Source organism: Dermacentor silvarum, chromosome 4, assembly GCF_013339745.2.
Source record: "Dermacentor silvarum isolate Dsil-2018 chromosome 4, BIME_Dsil_1.4, whole genome shotgun sequence".
Taxonomy (NCBI): Eukaryota; Metazoa; Arthropoda; class Arachnida; order Ixodida; family Ixodidae; genus Dermacentor; species Dermacentor silvarum.
This window is the reverse complement of record NC_051157.2, coordinates 18,209,937-18,227,910: the sequence shown is the minus strand read 5'-3', so window position 1 is coordinate 18,227,910 and position 17,974 is coordinate 18,209,937. Positions and strand designations below refer to the sequence as shown.

The 17,974-nt window shown below is 46.0% G+C and overlaps 1 protein-coding gene across 1 annotated transcript in view; it reads left to right on the top strand.

Moving 5' to 3' along the window:
* Positions 1-1,060: 1,060 nt before the first annotated feature.
* Positions 1,061-17,974, top strand: part of LOC119448293 (basement membrane-specific heparan sulfate proteoglycan core protein) — an 84,506-nt gene continuing 67,592 nt past the window's right edge. The window contains exons 1-2 of the mRNA XM_049665147.1: positions 1,061-1,124; positions 11,631-12,023. Of these exons, the coding sequence (XP_049521104.1) occupies positions 1,061-1,124; positions 11,631-12,023 (457 nt within the window). The remainder of the gene's footprint in view (positions 1,125-11,630; positions 12,024-17,974) is intronic.

The window sequence follows — 17,974 nt, the reverse complement described above, 5'->3', positions numbered from 1 at the left end:
AATTTCTTTTTTTCCTTTCAATAATGCGTTTTCTTGCTACAAGGTCTTATAGATGAAATGGTGTCTGCTTCTCCTAGCTTTGAGCTGCGACGCTCAAAGTAAGGCCGCCGCGTGGACTTTGTCGAAATAGCTTTCAGTCCAGTGGTTCAAACCACTATACTAAATGAACTTCTCTGCCCACTAGCTGTCCTTTCTTTTCTTTATTTTTTCCCTTCTGTCGGCATTAGAAAGCCTTTCAGATAGAAAGCGCCAGGAAGAAAATTCTATTTGTACTTGAGTACCCATAAGTCCTGAATGTACTACATTACCTGCTTCGTCCTTTTGAAGCAGTAGCTGTTGTGGGTTGCTGCCTGTCTCAAACTGATGTACGGCATTGAACGTAAGCGATATCAGCCAGAGGCTGCAAGGAAAGGAAAATCCCGCTTTACCTCCCGATTCGATTCTGGGTCCGCGGCGTGCCAACCAACTGCGCTACTGCAGATTACTTTTTTTTTTGTTTTCGGTATGATATCGCAAGGCCTTTCACGCCTGAGCGATGCCGACACGTTTGCCGTAGATTAACTTTTATTGGCTTCCAGCCGCCAGTGCCAGCTGGATGTTCGGCTTCGAGCAGCATTCCTCCGTGTCGTCATCTCCACATAAGATGCCACCGCGCAGGCACCGCGCAGCCTTTCCCCTGGCAATCACGCCTTGCCTTCCAGGTGGCATGCTGCTCTCTATGCTCTGTGCCTGCTGGAAGCCTTGGGCCATGATTTTTTCTTGGTTGTTCTGGCGCCCACGTTTTCTTAGCATGGCTGCGAGCCTTGCTTACGACACTAAGCTTAACCTGGACAGGGTTGTTGTTAAAACAGCGTATTATGGCACCATCCGCAAAATACGGTGCTATGAAGTCTTGATGCTGCCACAGATCTATGCCACCTTTCATTTTTCGCATGCTTGCATGGAAGTCCTTAAAACTGAAGCGCGCATGTAACTTCAGCATCTTTAGCGAAATTGCTTTGCTCGAAGAATACCATCAAGCATATGATGCTAAAGCTTGGGAAGAAACAGGGTTGCGGCCATGGATTGGCCGCAACTCACTCGTGAGTCGAAGCACTCCGACTCATACAGGCTCAAACCGACCTGTGAGTCTGGGTGGGCTCGAGTGAGTTTTAGGGGTTTCAGTTTGATTGAATTGCCGTGAGTCGTAGGCATGTGAGTTGAGGTAAGTCCGACTGGGTATGAGTTCGGGTTGAGATAATCCCAGTGAAATTGATTTTGCGTTTGTCTGAATTTAAGAGGAAGCTCTTACATAAATACGCGGCAAAAGAAACATTGTTTTTATCGCCAACCGCTGCACCGAGTTTTATGAGGTTTCCTTTATTTAAAATAAAGCTTTTAAATCTAGGGACTAGAGCAAATTTACTTTTTATTTAGGTTACCAATTTTTTGATAAGTTCTTCAGATTTGCAATATTTAAAAAACGGAAAAGAAAAACGTAAGTTACCAAGTTTAGAACTCTTTAAGTTGGCAATGAAATTGATATCGCAATTATCTAAACTGCACTAATAATACATCTAAAGCGGACAAAATTGATGTATTATACACCGTCCTGGAATATACCACAAATTTGTGAGTAGGACGAGGCAAAAGCGTTGTAAGCATTGTAACAATATAATGTAAGCTGTAAGCTCGTACATCAAATTTGTCCGCTTTAGGTGCTCTAGAATTTTGTAAAAGCTTTCAGGCAATAAACGAAAATTTGATACACGAAGGCATTAGATCTTAACTTTCTCTGTCAAACGCAACAACTTTAATTCAAATCGGCCCAGCGATTGTCTCAAAAAGCACTTCTGCGTTTCATATGTATTTGAATTAAGAAATCAGAGCGAGCCCCGAGCTAAAGCTTCCTCTTAAGTACACGTTCCTCACATTTTACCACGAAACTACATGCCAGGATGACTTCGCATGATTTCCTGTGAATATATCAATGTATCCGCGAGCGGTTCCGGTTAAAAACAATGATTCTGAATGAGGACATTCCAACAGTGGACTCGCGCCCAAAAGAAATAAATTTCACAAATGTAAGCTGGCAGAACATAAAATGGATTGTATAAGCCTGTCCTTGTAAAATATGAGCGTTAGGTGTCTATCTTCTGATCCGGTTGATATCAAGTGAGTTCGTTGCACTTACATCCAAGTTCTTCTGTGGCTAGGATTCATAGGTTGACATACTCATTCAAGAGAACACTCACTCCTATTCACGCTTTAGCAGATGTGAGTGTAAGCGAAGAAGGATAGGAGTGGACATGAGGAGAAACTGCAGTGAGTGCCTGTGAGTGAGGAGACGTGAGTGCAAACTTGAATGACTGTCAGTCATAGGTCGGCGAACTCACTCATGAGTCATGAGTTGACTTTTCAGACTCCCACTGACCTCTGAATCTGAGTCTGAGTGAGTCCGGCTGATTCTGCTTTGGTGATTCTGAGTTCGAGTGAGCCTGGCTAGGCCTGATTTTGGCAAGTGTGAGACCGAGGGAAGCCAGCTGAGTCTAATTTCGATGAGTATGAGTCCGAGTGGATATATCTTTTGTTAGTGAGTTTGAGTGAATTATGTTTACTTTACCAATCTATGGTTGGCGGCACGCATGGTTGTAAGCCCAAAATAAAGAGCAAACGTCTTTCATTTAGTCTCGGTGCAACGAGTTGTCAGCCTTTAAACGGCGTTAAAAAGCCCTCGTATTCTAACATTTTGGTGCTCTCTGAAGAACCGCAGTGGCCGAAACTAATCCGCCTCTACGGAGAACCACCACCCGAGGTAAGTGAAAACAGAAATATATTTAGAAGTAGGAAGAAACACATTATGAGCTGTTACAACCGCTCTATGGAACCTGGAAACAATGACAAATGACTGTCGGAACTTCTGTGTCTCGCATTTACGACTACACCAACAGATTGTTGACTAAATCAAATGTAACGCTCGCCGATACTAGTTTCACTTCACTTCTCATCATGAACTTGCCTGCTACGTTACGTAATAACTTTTGCAAAAAGTTGATGACACGTGCCTTAAATATCTTGCGAAAAACGTGTTTCTTCCTATTTTCAATAACAACGGGCAATGCTCGAAAGAAACATTGGGCAGCAACTAATTTTTCTGACCAGAGCAAGTTTATAGCCTTTCTATATCAGCAACGATCTCGGCGCGAGTTCATTAGGCACTGAGCAAGAATTTCGTTTCCACTGCGGCAGCTCCAAAGAAAATAACGTGCTGCATGGAAGCGTAGCCATTGGCTGTAATCAGCGCCGCCTCCCGTATGCAGAAGTACCGGGGCGCGCGTGGCTATGAAAAATGAGCACTTTTGGCGAGAGGTGGCAGAGAAGGTGAAATGGCAGCAGGAAAGCCGGTTACCGTCCTTTTCAAGAAAAACTGTGATGGGGGTTGCACCGGCCTCATCTTGCCTAGTTCCATCGGGTTATTTTTTTTACACGTTTTGGGCATCTTCATCGAGAGCACCTCCCTGGCGCCGACGTAGTCTGCTCTGCTATGGTGAGTGAGCTTGAGCACGTGCTTGAAAGTGCTAGAAGAGTGGCAGCACGTGCTTTCTGTACCTGTTTAGAACAGTCCAAACAGCACGTATACTGGCTTTATGGCTTTAAGCATGGGCTAAGGTGCTCGTCCTAGCTATGCACTGTTTCACAACTGCTCATTGGACCATTTTCTTAATTCACAGGTGCGCTTCTGTGCTATAAATATTTTTTTCAAACTAAGTTGAAGTGCTAGCTTCACATGCTGGGGAGTATCTCTTGCGCATTGTTCCTTCGCGATGGCGGCGTTTCCATTTTTCATGTCATAAGAACTATGCTCGTGCGCGCTCACTTCAAAAATGACTACACCGTCATTAACTAGCAAAACCGTCTTGCTGGAATGATTTGTAATTATATGAAAGGAGTCTATTTAAAGGCTTGGAAAGTATTCTACAAAAAGCCTTTTTAGTCATGCTGTTTTTAAATGTTAATGTGCCGGTTCAGTCTTGTCGTTTTACCGGGCAGTGGTGGCGAAGAAATAACAGGACTGCGAACATGTGAATGAAGTCCCGATTCATGAAAATCAGTGCCATGTGTCACGTTAGTGCGCCCGATTAATAACAAACTTAAAGAAAGGCGCTGCCACGTCAGACTAGTAGTTCGACGTGTCACTCTCCATCAGTGCTGTTGATGTGTGTTGATTCCTGTATCAATGCTCTAAGCCGAACCATAAATTAAACATCTGCTGTTAATGAAAATATTATTTGCTTTTTTTGCGTGTGAAAGAGCAGTATCCCTTTGACAGCGTAATATTTTAAATAATTGTTTGTAATTAGGAGAGTGGGCCGGAAAGTAGTGTTAATGATGACAGAACGTTTTGTCTGTAGAGCCAGCAGCATGATTTCGTGAACATATGTAGCAAAAAAAAAAAGAAAGAAAAAAAACTTACCAATGGCCGGTAATACTGCGTGAGTGCTCTTCTACCTCCTTCGGACAAGTCTATATGACGTCATCCCCCTGGTCACTGGGACCTGTAAGAGGAGGAAATGCTACGGAATTGAATAGGCGGCAGCTAAATGCCCAGAATTATCGTTTCAACAGTCGTCCAGCCGCTATTATAATGGAAATAAACACAGGACATGGCTAGAAATTTGAGTTTAGGACGTCATCTAGTCGAACTAAATTGGTTTAGGACGCCGAGAGTCGAACCTGCGACCTCGCGCTTAGCAGTGGGAAGCCATAGCCACTAAGGGTCTGAAGGATGACGGCAGATCCCTATTATCTCTAACTCCTATATCACGCCGGCTTTGTTCCTTGGCACGAGCCACGTTCAAATCAAGTCGTTGCTTCGAGCTCACTCTAATGGTCTTGTGTCCCCCTTTTGTTTATACGCTGGCCTTTCCATTCTTTTTTGAAATGAATTTCGAGCTCGAGAACTGATTGCTGGCATGGATTTTTCAGCACCCTGTTTTTGTGGCGCGTCGCACAGAGCCCTAAATCTTGCCGGAAGACGGATACACGGCCCAGGAGACGTCGCGCGCTGTCGGTTTCCTATCAGGAGACGCACGCGGGAGAATTGATGTCAATGGCGATGAGCAGACGCCAGCTAAACAGGGTGCGGAAAAATGAGCGCGCGCCTCTACCGGATGGCGGGTTCTCGCGGGAGCCATGCGATGCAAAATAAAGATTGTATGTCTGTCAGTGTCACTTCCGCGTAGTCCCTGTAGACGTATGCAGACGTCGTTGGTCATGTATTGTTTTCTTTTTCGATTTTCCGAGAATTGAACGGTAGATGCTCGTCTCCTTTACTCGACTTTCCGCTGCACATAGTGGTCTTTTACAGCAAAGCTGCTAGCCTCTAGTTGGTCGGGATTTTTCGTGGCGTGCTCACGAAAAGATCACCAGCTGGAAAAGAGGTTTGTGTTTGAGTTTCCGCATAGCATAACTATTTTTTCTCGTATATTCGGATTACAATCCGATGCTATTATGTCTCTGGGTTGTGTGTAAGTCGTACTTTACGAATTGTGTGACAGTCCTATTTTGAGAAGTTCATTTAGTTAAATAACACACTTGTGCCAGGCAAAGGGTCTACAAGAATGAGGATATATGCTGCACTTCCGCACACGTGCATGCGCGCGCGACGAACGTACGTGTGCACACAGTGTATCTGTCCTTGATGCGTGGGCGCTCTGCCCGTTGCATCTATTGCACAACGTGTGCTGCGACCGTAATCGACATTATGGCAAACACTGCCCAACAATAGTACCACCATGGCAGCTGGAAAGTAGGCTTCTGTTTGAGTTTCCGCATAACAGAATTATTTTTTTTTCTCGTATATATTCGAATTGCAATCCGATGCTATCATGTCCGTAGGTTGTAAGTCATACTTTACGAATTTTGTGACACATTTTACTTTGAGAAATTCAATTAGTTCAATAACGCACTTACGCGAGGCGGAGGGCCTACAAGAATAAGGATGAATGAGGACGGACCTCAAACGGCAGCTGAAAAAGGGCTTTGTCTTTAAGTTTTCGGGTGACTCGGACATTTCTTTGAAAACGTGCCGTCTATGCAATGCTCAGTACTTTGTATATGTTATCGTCCTAGTGGAATTGTGCTGTCATTGGGACTCAGTGTTCGTATCGTGTTTTGTTGAAAGAAACTTTTTTAAACACAACGTATTTATGCTTTCTCGTATTTCCGTATTACAATCCGAAGCTATCATGTGTGCAGCTTGTGCATAAGTCGTACTTTACGCTTTTCAGAGCGTAGCTCTTAGGCGTCCCTTCATTTGGCGAGCGTCGGCGTCCTCGGCGTAACTGAGCGAACGAGCACAGCGAATGATGAAAGCTAACGCGGAGCTCGCGGGAGATGAAACATGGCGATAGCGAAGAGAATACGAGGAGGAAAGCGGAAGAGGAGGGTTTGGCGAAAGCGTGAGAAGAGCGTAGTGCCGCCCAAGACGAGCTCTGCGGCGACGATGGGTACGAGATCGAGCCAGAGTAGCGCGCGTCGTCTGTTCACTGATGACGCCAATGATACCATAAACAAAGCGCTGCATGAGCGGAGGTCTGTCGGCGGCGGCTGCTGTCAATCGCGCCCACGCGTCACCCACGCGCTGCCTCTCGCGATATCCCGATTAGCGAGGCAGTCGGGCCACACTTCGCTCCTTTTGCAACGTGGTGCACGAGACAGATTGTCCGCGCCAGCCAATATATCGCGAAATGAGAACACGTATAGAGCTGCGCTCAAATTTCGCATTAGGGAGTATCGTAATCGTCGGTGAAAGTTTTTCTGACGCAATTTACTTTTAAGCATTCATTTAGCTCAATAAGGCACTTGCGCTTGGCGCACCGGCCAAGAATAATGAGGATGTATGCTGCACTTCCGCACATGTGCGCGCGTGCGCGTGACGTACGTCGCTTGTGGTGGTGGTGCTTGTGTAACGACATCTAACGTCATTTGGGGTGGTGGTACTTGTCCAACGTCCACACCAGCATCGCTGTGCATCCACTTTCACAGGGTGCAATGGAGGCGGACTTCTTTTCTTAATCTATCAACATTTGTAGCATGCTCGCCCTAGATATGTCCGGTACTAAAATGCTCAATAATTTGCACGTTACCGCGTCTAAGCTCTACTATTGCGATTAGCTGGAATATAATATAATATTGGTCCGTAGCAATATTCAACCGATCTAGTTTACTCGTTACAGGTTCCAGACATCTAGCTACACTTAGTGGCGTGTATTGTGCGTGCGAATGATGCAAACGAAAATTTTCGTATAGGCGAAGATCACGTGGCCCAGATTGTGAAACAAGAGAAAGGCTCCTTAGTGACACTAAAAAGGTTTGGCAGGCGGCACTCCTATCATACTTCTCCTAACGAATGCAGTAACTGAATGCATGCACGCCGACGCTCAACGCAGGAACGGGCGCCTAAGAGCTGCGCTCTAAAAGGCACCACCACGGCCCTATATTCCTGGAACTCTTCTGATGAGTAAATGATGCAAGATGTTACTTGCTTTAGCCGAGTTTATAGAGACAATTTCCGGAAGCAGGCGAAATCGGCAGCACCAAAGTCACTTACAATGTCGCTGTGATCTAAAGACAATGCGTTGCTTGTCAAGTAATCTTTAATAAAGTGCGTACCATAAGATCCCGAGAGATAGCTTTCGGGGATGGGGCATCTCTCAGGAATTTACGGTATGTGTCCCTGAAAAAATGTGCGCTTAGGGCAAGCTTTCCTTAAACAATGCGTCCAGCATCAGATATGTCCAGCATTATGATCGGCTGGAATTTTCTTTTACGACTAATGCTAGCGTAGGTGCTCTATGTGAATATGGTGTCTAGATAATTTTTATTAAATGCGAAGCATTTCTTGGCGAACATTTGCCACTTTGAGAGTATCTATCTATCGATCTATCTAGCCGTCTATGTCTTGGTGCTCTCATGGTCGTTTCGTTAACTTGGTATGTACAAAAATTGGCACAGTATGACAAGAGTGTATGACGAACATAAATGATAGGTCATGACACTAATATCATGACATGCGTGTGATGTAGGTCATGAAACAGCCACATACGTCTTGGTGCTCTCATGGTTGTTTCGTTAACTTGGAAGGCTTCCCACACACTGCTTCGCATAACATTGATTCCCACAGGGTGTGGGATCGGCCGTCTTTCTTTCAGTCACCGGCGCACCTGTGCAAACGTGAGCGACGCTTTACTGCACGGCAGCGCTTCCATAGTGAAGAGACAGCAGTGACACCTGTTGCTGCCGCTGCCTTCCCAGCGACAATGCCGCGTAGAGTTACCGCTATCTGCCCGTTTGCCGTTTTCTCTTGATTTGAATACTTCAATACGCATTTGAATGAGGTAAACTAACTGTATGTTTAAGCATGTGCATAATAAGTACCATTGATGTGGCGTAGGTTTTGGAAAGCTTAGATAACTGACCTGCACTAAACTGCTGCATTAGTTGGTCAAGTGCGATGTTCAAGGTGCACAAACCTGGCCGACCAAACTTTGGCTGCAGTGAACGTGTAGAAACGGCTAGCCACGAAACGACTTTGCAAAGAAACCCGGCTTGCTTAGGCACTCGGAAGGTACAAAGCTTGACGTGAGGCATTAATGCGAGGACCGCGTACGTACTGTATTTATCGTTCACTATTGTTGTGCAATCCGGAAAACGATACGAGGCGCTTAAGAGTCAGTGACTAGTATGGTTGAAAAAGTAATTTCAAATTTCGTCAACGTTCATACTGCATGCTCTTTGCTACGTGCGCCTTGCAGAAATAAAAAAAAAAAAAAGCTAGCATGAAAGTTTGGGTGCGGGAGCACGACTAGCCTGTTTGCCTCGAGCTAGTCGCTAGTAGCGTCTTCCTTTGAGCTCGCCGACAAAGGCTTGGTATGTACAGCGTGACGGCTGTCCGGGGCTCTAGAAACGCGAGCCATGCTGCATACGGAATGAGCGTGCTCGCAGCTTATTGCGAATAGCATTTCCTTCGACTCGGGCGTTATGTGGTGGAGGCCAACATACAGGTGTACATGTGCTGTGTGGCAGGCGTTGCCCTATACACGCGTGACTTGCCTTCCTATGCTTGCTAAATATTTCTTGCTTCCTTACGGCAGGTGCGGGCGTACTGCGCTTTCTTTATAGATCCTTATTTTCGTTTATTTGGGTGGGAGTGGTTGGGAATAGGAAGAGGCGGATGACTGTGGTGTTGCATGCGCAAAGCTTGGATCCTATTGTCTGTCGTTGTTGTTGCACCAGGTTATTACATTGGCACTCACCGCCGCCGCCGTCGTCGTTGTTGTTTAATAACAGCGACAAATTGGGAAGTTGGATTACCAAATAGCCCAATATCGTAAACTGATAGCTAAAAACGGAGAAAGGAAATTGGAGTTGGAAATGTATACAAAAATTGGTCTCGGACATTTATGTAGGTCCCGTGTTCTCTGTGCAGTGGTTTCGACCTGCACGGCAACTGAGCTGAATAAATGCGATGGTATCGCAAAGGGGGGAGAGAGCGCCGTGGAAACCTTTCCGACTGTTGAATATTTAGATGTAGAGCACGGGCCATCTTCTAAGCTTTCTAACACGAATCGTGGGCCCCTCTGTAAAGAACCTATTTGCATGCATGCATCTCAATGTGCGACAAGATCTGCAAACAACGAAGTTTTCTTTTCTTTAATGGTTTCCTTAATTTTTGCTCGTGCTTGATTTTGTATTTTGATTCCTCTCAAGCACCAGGGTGTCTGAAGAAGCGGGGCGTTAGTTCTCGTGTTATTATGATGAAGCACTCGAACAATTCAAGAAAAAGCTGAATCACTTTAGCATACGCTAAGGAGGATGAAGGCGAAAGCCTGCCCGCTCACGGGACATTTATTACATTACTTGACATTTTCATTCTAATGCGTTGTTACTTCTTATTGTTTTCTCCCACCAAAGGTCGTAGGTTCCAGTGTCTTGATTAACTGTACATGCGAAGTCAGTAGGAAACATCAGTCTTCTGACAATGATACCGCGTGTGAACTGGAAAGGAGGCATGTAATTAGAGAATTGGTTAATAATTTCATTTTCATAACGAGGAGTCTACTTACCTGCCTCTCGTGCCTTGACGGCGTTGCGCAGAGCATGAGTCAAATAAGTAACTGCCCATGTCATCGAGCGGTTTGTACCAGATGCGCGAGGCATTTGACGACACAATGATAACTTCAGGAATAGCGACGATATTTCAGGCACGATTCAATATATTCGTTCCAAATTTTTTAGATATTTTGAGACTCTTTTCTAAGACTGTTAAGTAAAACCACCGCTGTTTTTTAAGTCTGCTAAATAAAATCACCTTGAACCTGAATTATGGACTGAATTAAGCTTCAATAACGTCTGCATGGCCGAATGGGATGTTGCGTCCGAATGTGGGGAAGTGCTTCCGCAATAGCAGCCTTTATAGAGTCTACTTTTTTATTTGTGTTTTGAGTGGTTGTTTGTATCCCCATCACTTCTGAGGGGGCCCGAGCCCCCTCAGAACAGAAAGAAAGAAAGAAGGAACGTAGCAAAGAAATCACGTGTGGATCATACCCGCGTTAGATATGTGGGTACTGGGTATGAGCCACCGAGAGCAGGAGGGGGATATATCTCGTCGGCGTTGCGGGATGACTTGGCGCAGCAAACGCACTACTTGGCCACCGCGCCGGGCAAAAACTAGACACCGGTGTCCTTGCTCTTTGACGAACATGCCGAAGACGCTCAATATACTCAAAAATGATAATATATAAATTCACTATAGCAATATTCACTACAGCAGACCCACCATAGTCACAGCTTCGCGTTTGACACGTTTACAATTCACAACCAACATATGACAACTCTTTCCTGAGAAAAGATACAAAAGGGTTCACTGATGCCGGTATCATCATACTTGTGGATAGCAAATGCTTCTAAAATCTCGCACGATTGCAGCAGACGGTCTTTCATTAAGAGAGTCCGCTTAGCCTAAATATGTTGACATTTTCGGAGGACATTTCGCAAGAGATGTGGACTGCCTCTTCCGGGATATTAGGCAAGTCCAACGCGGTCACTATGCTTTAATCGAACGACAAGTTCACGTGAACCCGCGGAACTGCGTTTAAATTTAATTATGCTGTTTTATGTGCCAAAACCACGATATGATTAGGAGGCATGCCGTAGTGGGGGAATTCGCATTAATTTAGCCCACCTTGGGATCTTTGACGTGCACCCAATCCACGGTACACGGGCGTTTTTGCGTTTCACCCCTATCGAGATAGGGCCACCACGGCTGGGATTTCATACCGCGACATCAGGCCTATAGCAGCGCAATGCCGAAGTCACTACGTCACCACGGGGGTTGGAACAACACTTTTGTGGTAGCAGTATGCAAATACTCACGCGTGTACTGAAATTTTGGTGCATGTTAAAGAGCCCTAGGAGGTCAAAATTAATCCGGAGCTTTTCACTAAGACGTTTGTCATAGCCTCGGCGTTGTTTTGGGATGTTAAAAATCAATCAATCAATCAATCAATCAATCAATCAATCAATCAATCAATCAATCAATGAAGCAGTTGTATGGTCGAACGTAATATTAGCCCCTTGTATAAACGCAGGTTCTATATCGTCGGCAGAACTAACCGTGCGAGCCCGCAACGGCGGCCAGACCACGCTACCATGTCCTCTGGAGACGAAGACAGCGGCTGGCGCGTCCAAGCCGGCCAGCCTGGATGTTCCGCCCGCGGTGTCTGAACTGCGGTGGACGCGGCTCGAGGACCCGCCTGCCCGGCGCACCGTGTACGTGGTGGACGGCGCCGAGGCCGGTGTTTGGCAGGGCGAGCACGTGGTACGCCCCGACTGGCAGAGCCGTTCCTACTTCTCCGTACACAGCGACCCGGCGCTGCTCAAGATCGGCCGCGTGGCGCTTGCCGACAGCGGCACCTTCGTCTGCAGCGTCACGTTTGCCGACGGCCGCCGGGTCAATCACACAGTCCACCTGAGGGTAATCGGTGAGTCCATTCACGTTTAATGTTCCCGTAGGTTTGTTGGTTGTTCCTCAGTGAACTGGTGCGACCCACTCTGGGAGATCTGCCATGAATCGGGTGGTGCGGAGGTTCCAAAAGATCATCTAACTTTGAAGAACATGAATTCTCGTAGGTAATGTTCCTGTAAACTTTAATCTAGCGCCGTTATCTTTTTCCTACTTCCGTGATGTACCATGGTGTCAAATATCCACGGAAGCAGTTACCATGCTTTTTTTATTTTCCCGCTCGATGAGACACGAGTAGGTAACGCGTTACTTCCATTACAGCTAGCGGAAGCTTTGATACTGAAAAGTTTTGAAGCTGTGAAACGACTCACCACTTCATCGCGAAAGGCTTGTTTTACGTGCTTTCCTGGCACTATCTTTACAAAGATGAAACGAACCTGCACAGCATATCTTTTCCTTCGAGTCGGTCAGCTGACTCAGAACCAAGCATCACAAATATTACCTTACCAGAACTTAGTATGGTATAGTAGGCATCCTCCGGAGGCATCGATGTGAGTTGGGGGGGGGGGGGGGGGGGAGCCGTTCAGAGTGCTTGCGCAGTGATTTCGGAAGTCCTGACGAGTGGCTGCATTAAGTACTACACCGCACTTCACTAACTTTCCCATTTCTTTGGTTAAAGAGGTCGTGCAACACACGTTGAATCTATAAATAAACCTTGATCGCTGAATAATCCTCTCATGAGTAGCGGCGCCAAATGCAGCATGGAGCTTGCAACTTGGCTGTAATGTTCGGTTCTGCTTTTCTGTGTCTCTGCTACATCCTCGTCGTCCTGTGGTTATCCACATGGCAACGAGGAACAGAACAATGACTATTGGCCGATATTTTTTTTTATGCCGTGGCCACAAACAATCGATGCCAGCGCCCAAATGACAGGATCCAGGCACAATCATCATAGAGGCGGCAGCAGCAAACGCTAAAGAAAGAATAGGGGGGTGAAAAAGCGGGCTGAGGCTATTCATACCATCGGTAATCACGGCCACACTCTAACGCGGAAGGTAGCCCGACTTCCCGCGTTCGAACAGGGCTGTGTTCTAATGAATACTGTGCAGCACTGTGAGAGGCTGCAAGGCATGCCGAAACGTTCAACAGTGAGGTGCAAGAACAATTGGCGGATGTCGACCATGGATATGACATTTTATCGTAAACATTTGAAAATTTAAATAGAACTTATCAACCATTGTGAGATATCGTGAAAATCGAAACACTCTTTTAAGAACTTATGCATAGTGAGCTTATCCTACACGAAGGCAGACGCAGTATTGAATGCGGGCAAATACTGCGGTTTTTAGAACCACCATTCTCTTGTTTCGTTCAAGTGGGCAAAGTTGCCATTCTAGTAATTTTGTCACTAGATTTAGTGACCTTCTTGTCTGTCTAACGACAAGTTAATTCTTCTATTTCATGACCGGATAAATTTTTGAGCGACACGACAGAGCTGGCGGCATTTTAGTGACTTCGAAGTTAGGAAAGTTACTTCGAAAATTGCTTTGTAGGACGCACCTTAATATTAAAACAAAAAAACTTCAAGCAGCCGAAATTGCCAGTACGGCGCTTGGGCTCTGTGACCATGATGAAGCAACGGTTTTAAGCATAAAATGCTTGTAGCTCCCGTTGTCGGCGACCTTCAAGTGACCTTGAGCCAAAAGCCAGAGCCGTTATCCGGGAACTCAAGCGAGAACATCCGGCCATTGTTGCGAGAGCAAAGTGAGATCATTCGGGCAACCAGTCGAAAGTTAAGCAAATGCGGTCTCCGGCCCCAAACTGTTTGTACAGGACCGCATCACGTACGCTAGTTACTGCCCAAACAAGTTACAACAAAATTATAGTTGAGCCCTCTTTCATAGAAATCGGTAGAACACGAAAGTGAAACGTGTCTTCACAGAAGCTGTTGCTTCGTGAACTCACGGTCCGCTGCAGCAAAAGGCGCACTATTTGCGGGCCGACGACCGTAGGTTTGCTTGGCGGGCGGTGTCCTGTTGGCGTGCGGCGTCCAGCTGCCGAGTCGCTTCGGCGACGGTATGAGCCTCTTGCTCCGACTCCGTAGTGTCTTGGGCGCCCTGTTGAGTTGCGATGCGCCAGCTTTAGGAATGCGAATGGCAGATTTCGCAGCGTGCGCCGCGAACGCGCGAAGGCGTTCTGCTTCCCCGCTGGCATGTATTTTGCGGACGAAAGCGGGATTCACTCGCCGACGCCGTTGCCTTTTGCGCCGCCTAGCGCAGCAGTTTTCTTAATTGTTGCAATCGCAAGCGAAGCAGTAGGCGGCCTGTAAGCACTGCTAATGCACATTGAAGCTGCATTCTGTAGGCGACGAGGTGCCACATGCTAATCCGACTCGCAAGGCCAACCATGTGCGGAAAGTGCCTACACCAGGCTATACCGCGTCGGAGCCTCCGCTGCGCTGTGACTACCGTAGCGCTCCCTTTCGGCGATCGTTAGTGTCACGATGCAGTACTTCGCTTCACTGCTCCTAGATGGCGGCGCAATCCCTGTCAACAAAAGTCCTAGGTGTCCTTAGCTATCGCCTAAGAGACGCGAAGGCGAAAGCCTTGTAAAGCCTACTGTAATTACCTTTAATCCTCCTCCTTCCACCTCAATCCACCCTAATCCACCTTAATCCACCTTGATCACCTTAGCCAACCCACGCTAATTCACCTTAACCGACCTTAATTCATCATAATCCACCCTAATTCTTCTTAATCCACCTTAATTGACCTTAATTTCATTTGATTTGATGTTGTGTTTGCTACTTTCAAACGAAAGGGGAAGCCAAGGCAAACGGCGGTAGGCCTGACTGGACCTTGGCTCCCTGTTATAGACAGCAGCACACACATCCAGTGCATATACAGCAACAAAATACATGAGCAGATCAAACACACAACTTGATCCACCTTAACCCACCCTAATCCACCTTAATCCACCTTAATACTCCTTAATCCGCCTTAATCGACCTTAATTCACCTTAACCCAGCTTAATCTAATCACTAATCAATCATTAATTACTTGGCTAATCATTAATAATCTCTTATACACGACTGGACATGATCTAAGGCTTTTGCCTTAAAACATATTTTACTCGTTGGCACCGAACGTCATATCCGTTACATTCTGTAACGGTAGTTCATCGCCGATCCCGGCATAAAACACTTTCGTGTTAAAATATTGCTTCCGAGTTCTTCCTAATGTTTGTTCACATTATCACTGAAACTCAACTGCTAGTACGCTGAAGTTTTATTTCTCATTTCTAATAACGACGTTCAAAAGGTAGATACAGGGCACCATTCACTTGATTGTCATCTTTTGGCGTTGAGACGGGGTTGCCTGTGCTCTTTTCAACTCCAGTGGTCCGTGAGTTCGGCGGCGCGGGCTTTGCGCCGCCTCCTTCGAGAGATGGCGCCACGCTACGTGACCAGGCTGGCTGCGTCCAGTGCGTCGCGGATGGTTGTTTGGCCGAGACGGGACTTGCAACGAGGTTCAGTTCAAAACAGGTTCATTTCGGCTCAGTAAGCTTTCAGGTCTGCGTCGCGGCATCAATATGCATTGCCGGTAGCCGTTTCATGCTTACATCTACTCTCGATTACGGGAGAGCCAGCATTTTTTTTTTTTCACATCGGTGGTGTTCACACCGTGCTCGTGCTTTACAGTACGGTGGTCTTAACCTGCTTGGTACTGTCCTCACAAAATACGGGTTTATTTTTTATTTTTACAAAACTTAATTAGAAAAGGTCGCAATGCTGCAGCTTCTGCAATTTCACTAAAAATGTTCGTTTGGTGAACGTTCGCAACCACAGCAGTAAATTAATTTACAGTCAAGATTGCAATAAAGTGTATGGTGAGATTTAAAACACAGCAGTTGCATAATCACACAAACCGACTGTAGAAAAGCGTACATATCGGACCGGGTGAGTTCATTCACGTGAATATTGGCCCGCGTACTTGTTTCTGTTTTTTCCGGTGACCGCGTTTCACCGGCTAACAAATGTTGAAAGTTATCGCTCATTGCAAGACCCGTCTGTATCTATCAGAATATTCTCGATTGTTGTCGCTGATGCTCTCTGTTGGCTATGTTGTCGCTGAACCTTGTGCAATCAGATTGCATGTGCAACGCGAATAGTGTTGTATGTACATTCTGGAATCTTGGCATGGGAGCACCAGCGATCACGCTGTAATCTGTGACGAGTCAGGTATGTGACTAGCCGTGACGAGCCGACGCGATGGACCCGGAGATCGGATTTCGACGATCGCCACCTGTGCTCGCCGCTATTGTTGTGTGCCTTGTTTTGCTGGGCACAAGTTCACCCAAGAAAGAGTTATTGTTGCTCGCCGTTCTGCCACTGTTGTTCTTTACCGTCAGCAACGGGGCAACGCATCTCTTCCGTTTCTCACGGTTTTTCGCGTTTCTAGTCGATACTGCACAAAGCTTTGAGGTGGATCAAGGGGCAGAATAGTCATCGTCGTTTTAACAACATACCACCAAGCTCGTGTCGAATAATTTATTCTCTCCTTTCACGAACACTACAAAAGTTGCCGGGATAATGCGGTTAAAGTGCCTTAATGTTCCTGCTAAGCAAATCACGCCACCCGTGCTTTTTTTTTTAAATCGTACTAGGTTTGTAATCTGACAATCTGAAGGTAAACATAATATTTCAGCTTGCCTCATCCGTTGTTATGTAGATATATTAGTAAATTAAAAACCCTATGCACCCTGCCGGAAAATTTTATATTTATTCCTCGCTCGCACGGACACAACACAAACATGGAACGCTTCGGTGGGTTATTTACGTCACGTTAGCTTATGTTTTAGTGTTTGGAAACGCCTAGGTTATTTGAGATTCACACGACAGTTCAAGCGACATAGCGACTTTGAGACAGAATTTATCGGACATTTAGTGACTTTTATGCTTCAGTTTAGCGACACGCAAAAAAAAAAAAAAAACAATCTTACGCCTTTAGTGGCGGTTGCAGGTTTCCACTGCAATAAAGAAGTTCAGCAGGTGAGGGGGCTTCAAGGGGAAGTTCTTGCTCTGCTCACAACCACCGATACAAAGCGCTTTTGAAATATTCTTGTAGTGGGATATTTCTGAAGCGATACCAGTTCATCAATAAGTATGACGCATTGCAACTTGGTTAAAGACAGTTGTAGGCCCCCTAGGCGGGGTTTCAGAAATCTATTAAAGAACGCTTACTTCAAGCGAAAACAAAAAAATAAAAACGACTTGCGAATCGATTTCACTGATATCCTATGTCCTTACTATGAAAAGCGGACTGTTAGTGTTCCATGATGTCATGTTGCAGCGCGTTTTTTTCTACGTTTTTTTCTCTTAACACAGGTGTTCCCCCAAACGTTGATCAACTCAGTGTTTCGAAGGAAGGCAGTAAATAGGCATGGAATTCCTTTCCTGATCACTCCAGGCCCTTAGGAAAGCACTATACCGCTTGGAAGCTCGCGTGAGGACGACCCCTCTTTCGTAGACGCTGAAGCCGTGTCTTCCCTTCCATGTCGAAATGCGACCACATCCAGACGAAATGTTCATCACCCATTCACCTCGTCCATGCGCCCTAAACAACGTATAAATAGAATACACAAGGAGCGCAACAATTCGGCGTCTCAAATGCAGATAATTTTACCATTAAGGGGACGATATAAAGATTGGTTTAGGCCAACTTGAGGCCCACGCTTTTTGACATGTTTGAACCATTAAACACATGCTCTCTTCTGCTTTGGTGTTCTCCTGCTATCATGTTGTTCTATTTGGCTTCGGGTGACAGCTAGGTGGGGAAACCTACTCTTTCGATATTTCGACATTCTCCTTGTAAAGCAACTTTAGCTTACTCGTGGCAGCAGAAATTCGAGTACCATTAGTTTATTATGATTGCTGCTCATGGTCGCAAGGCAGTCGTCATGTGGCAAGG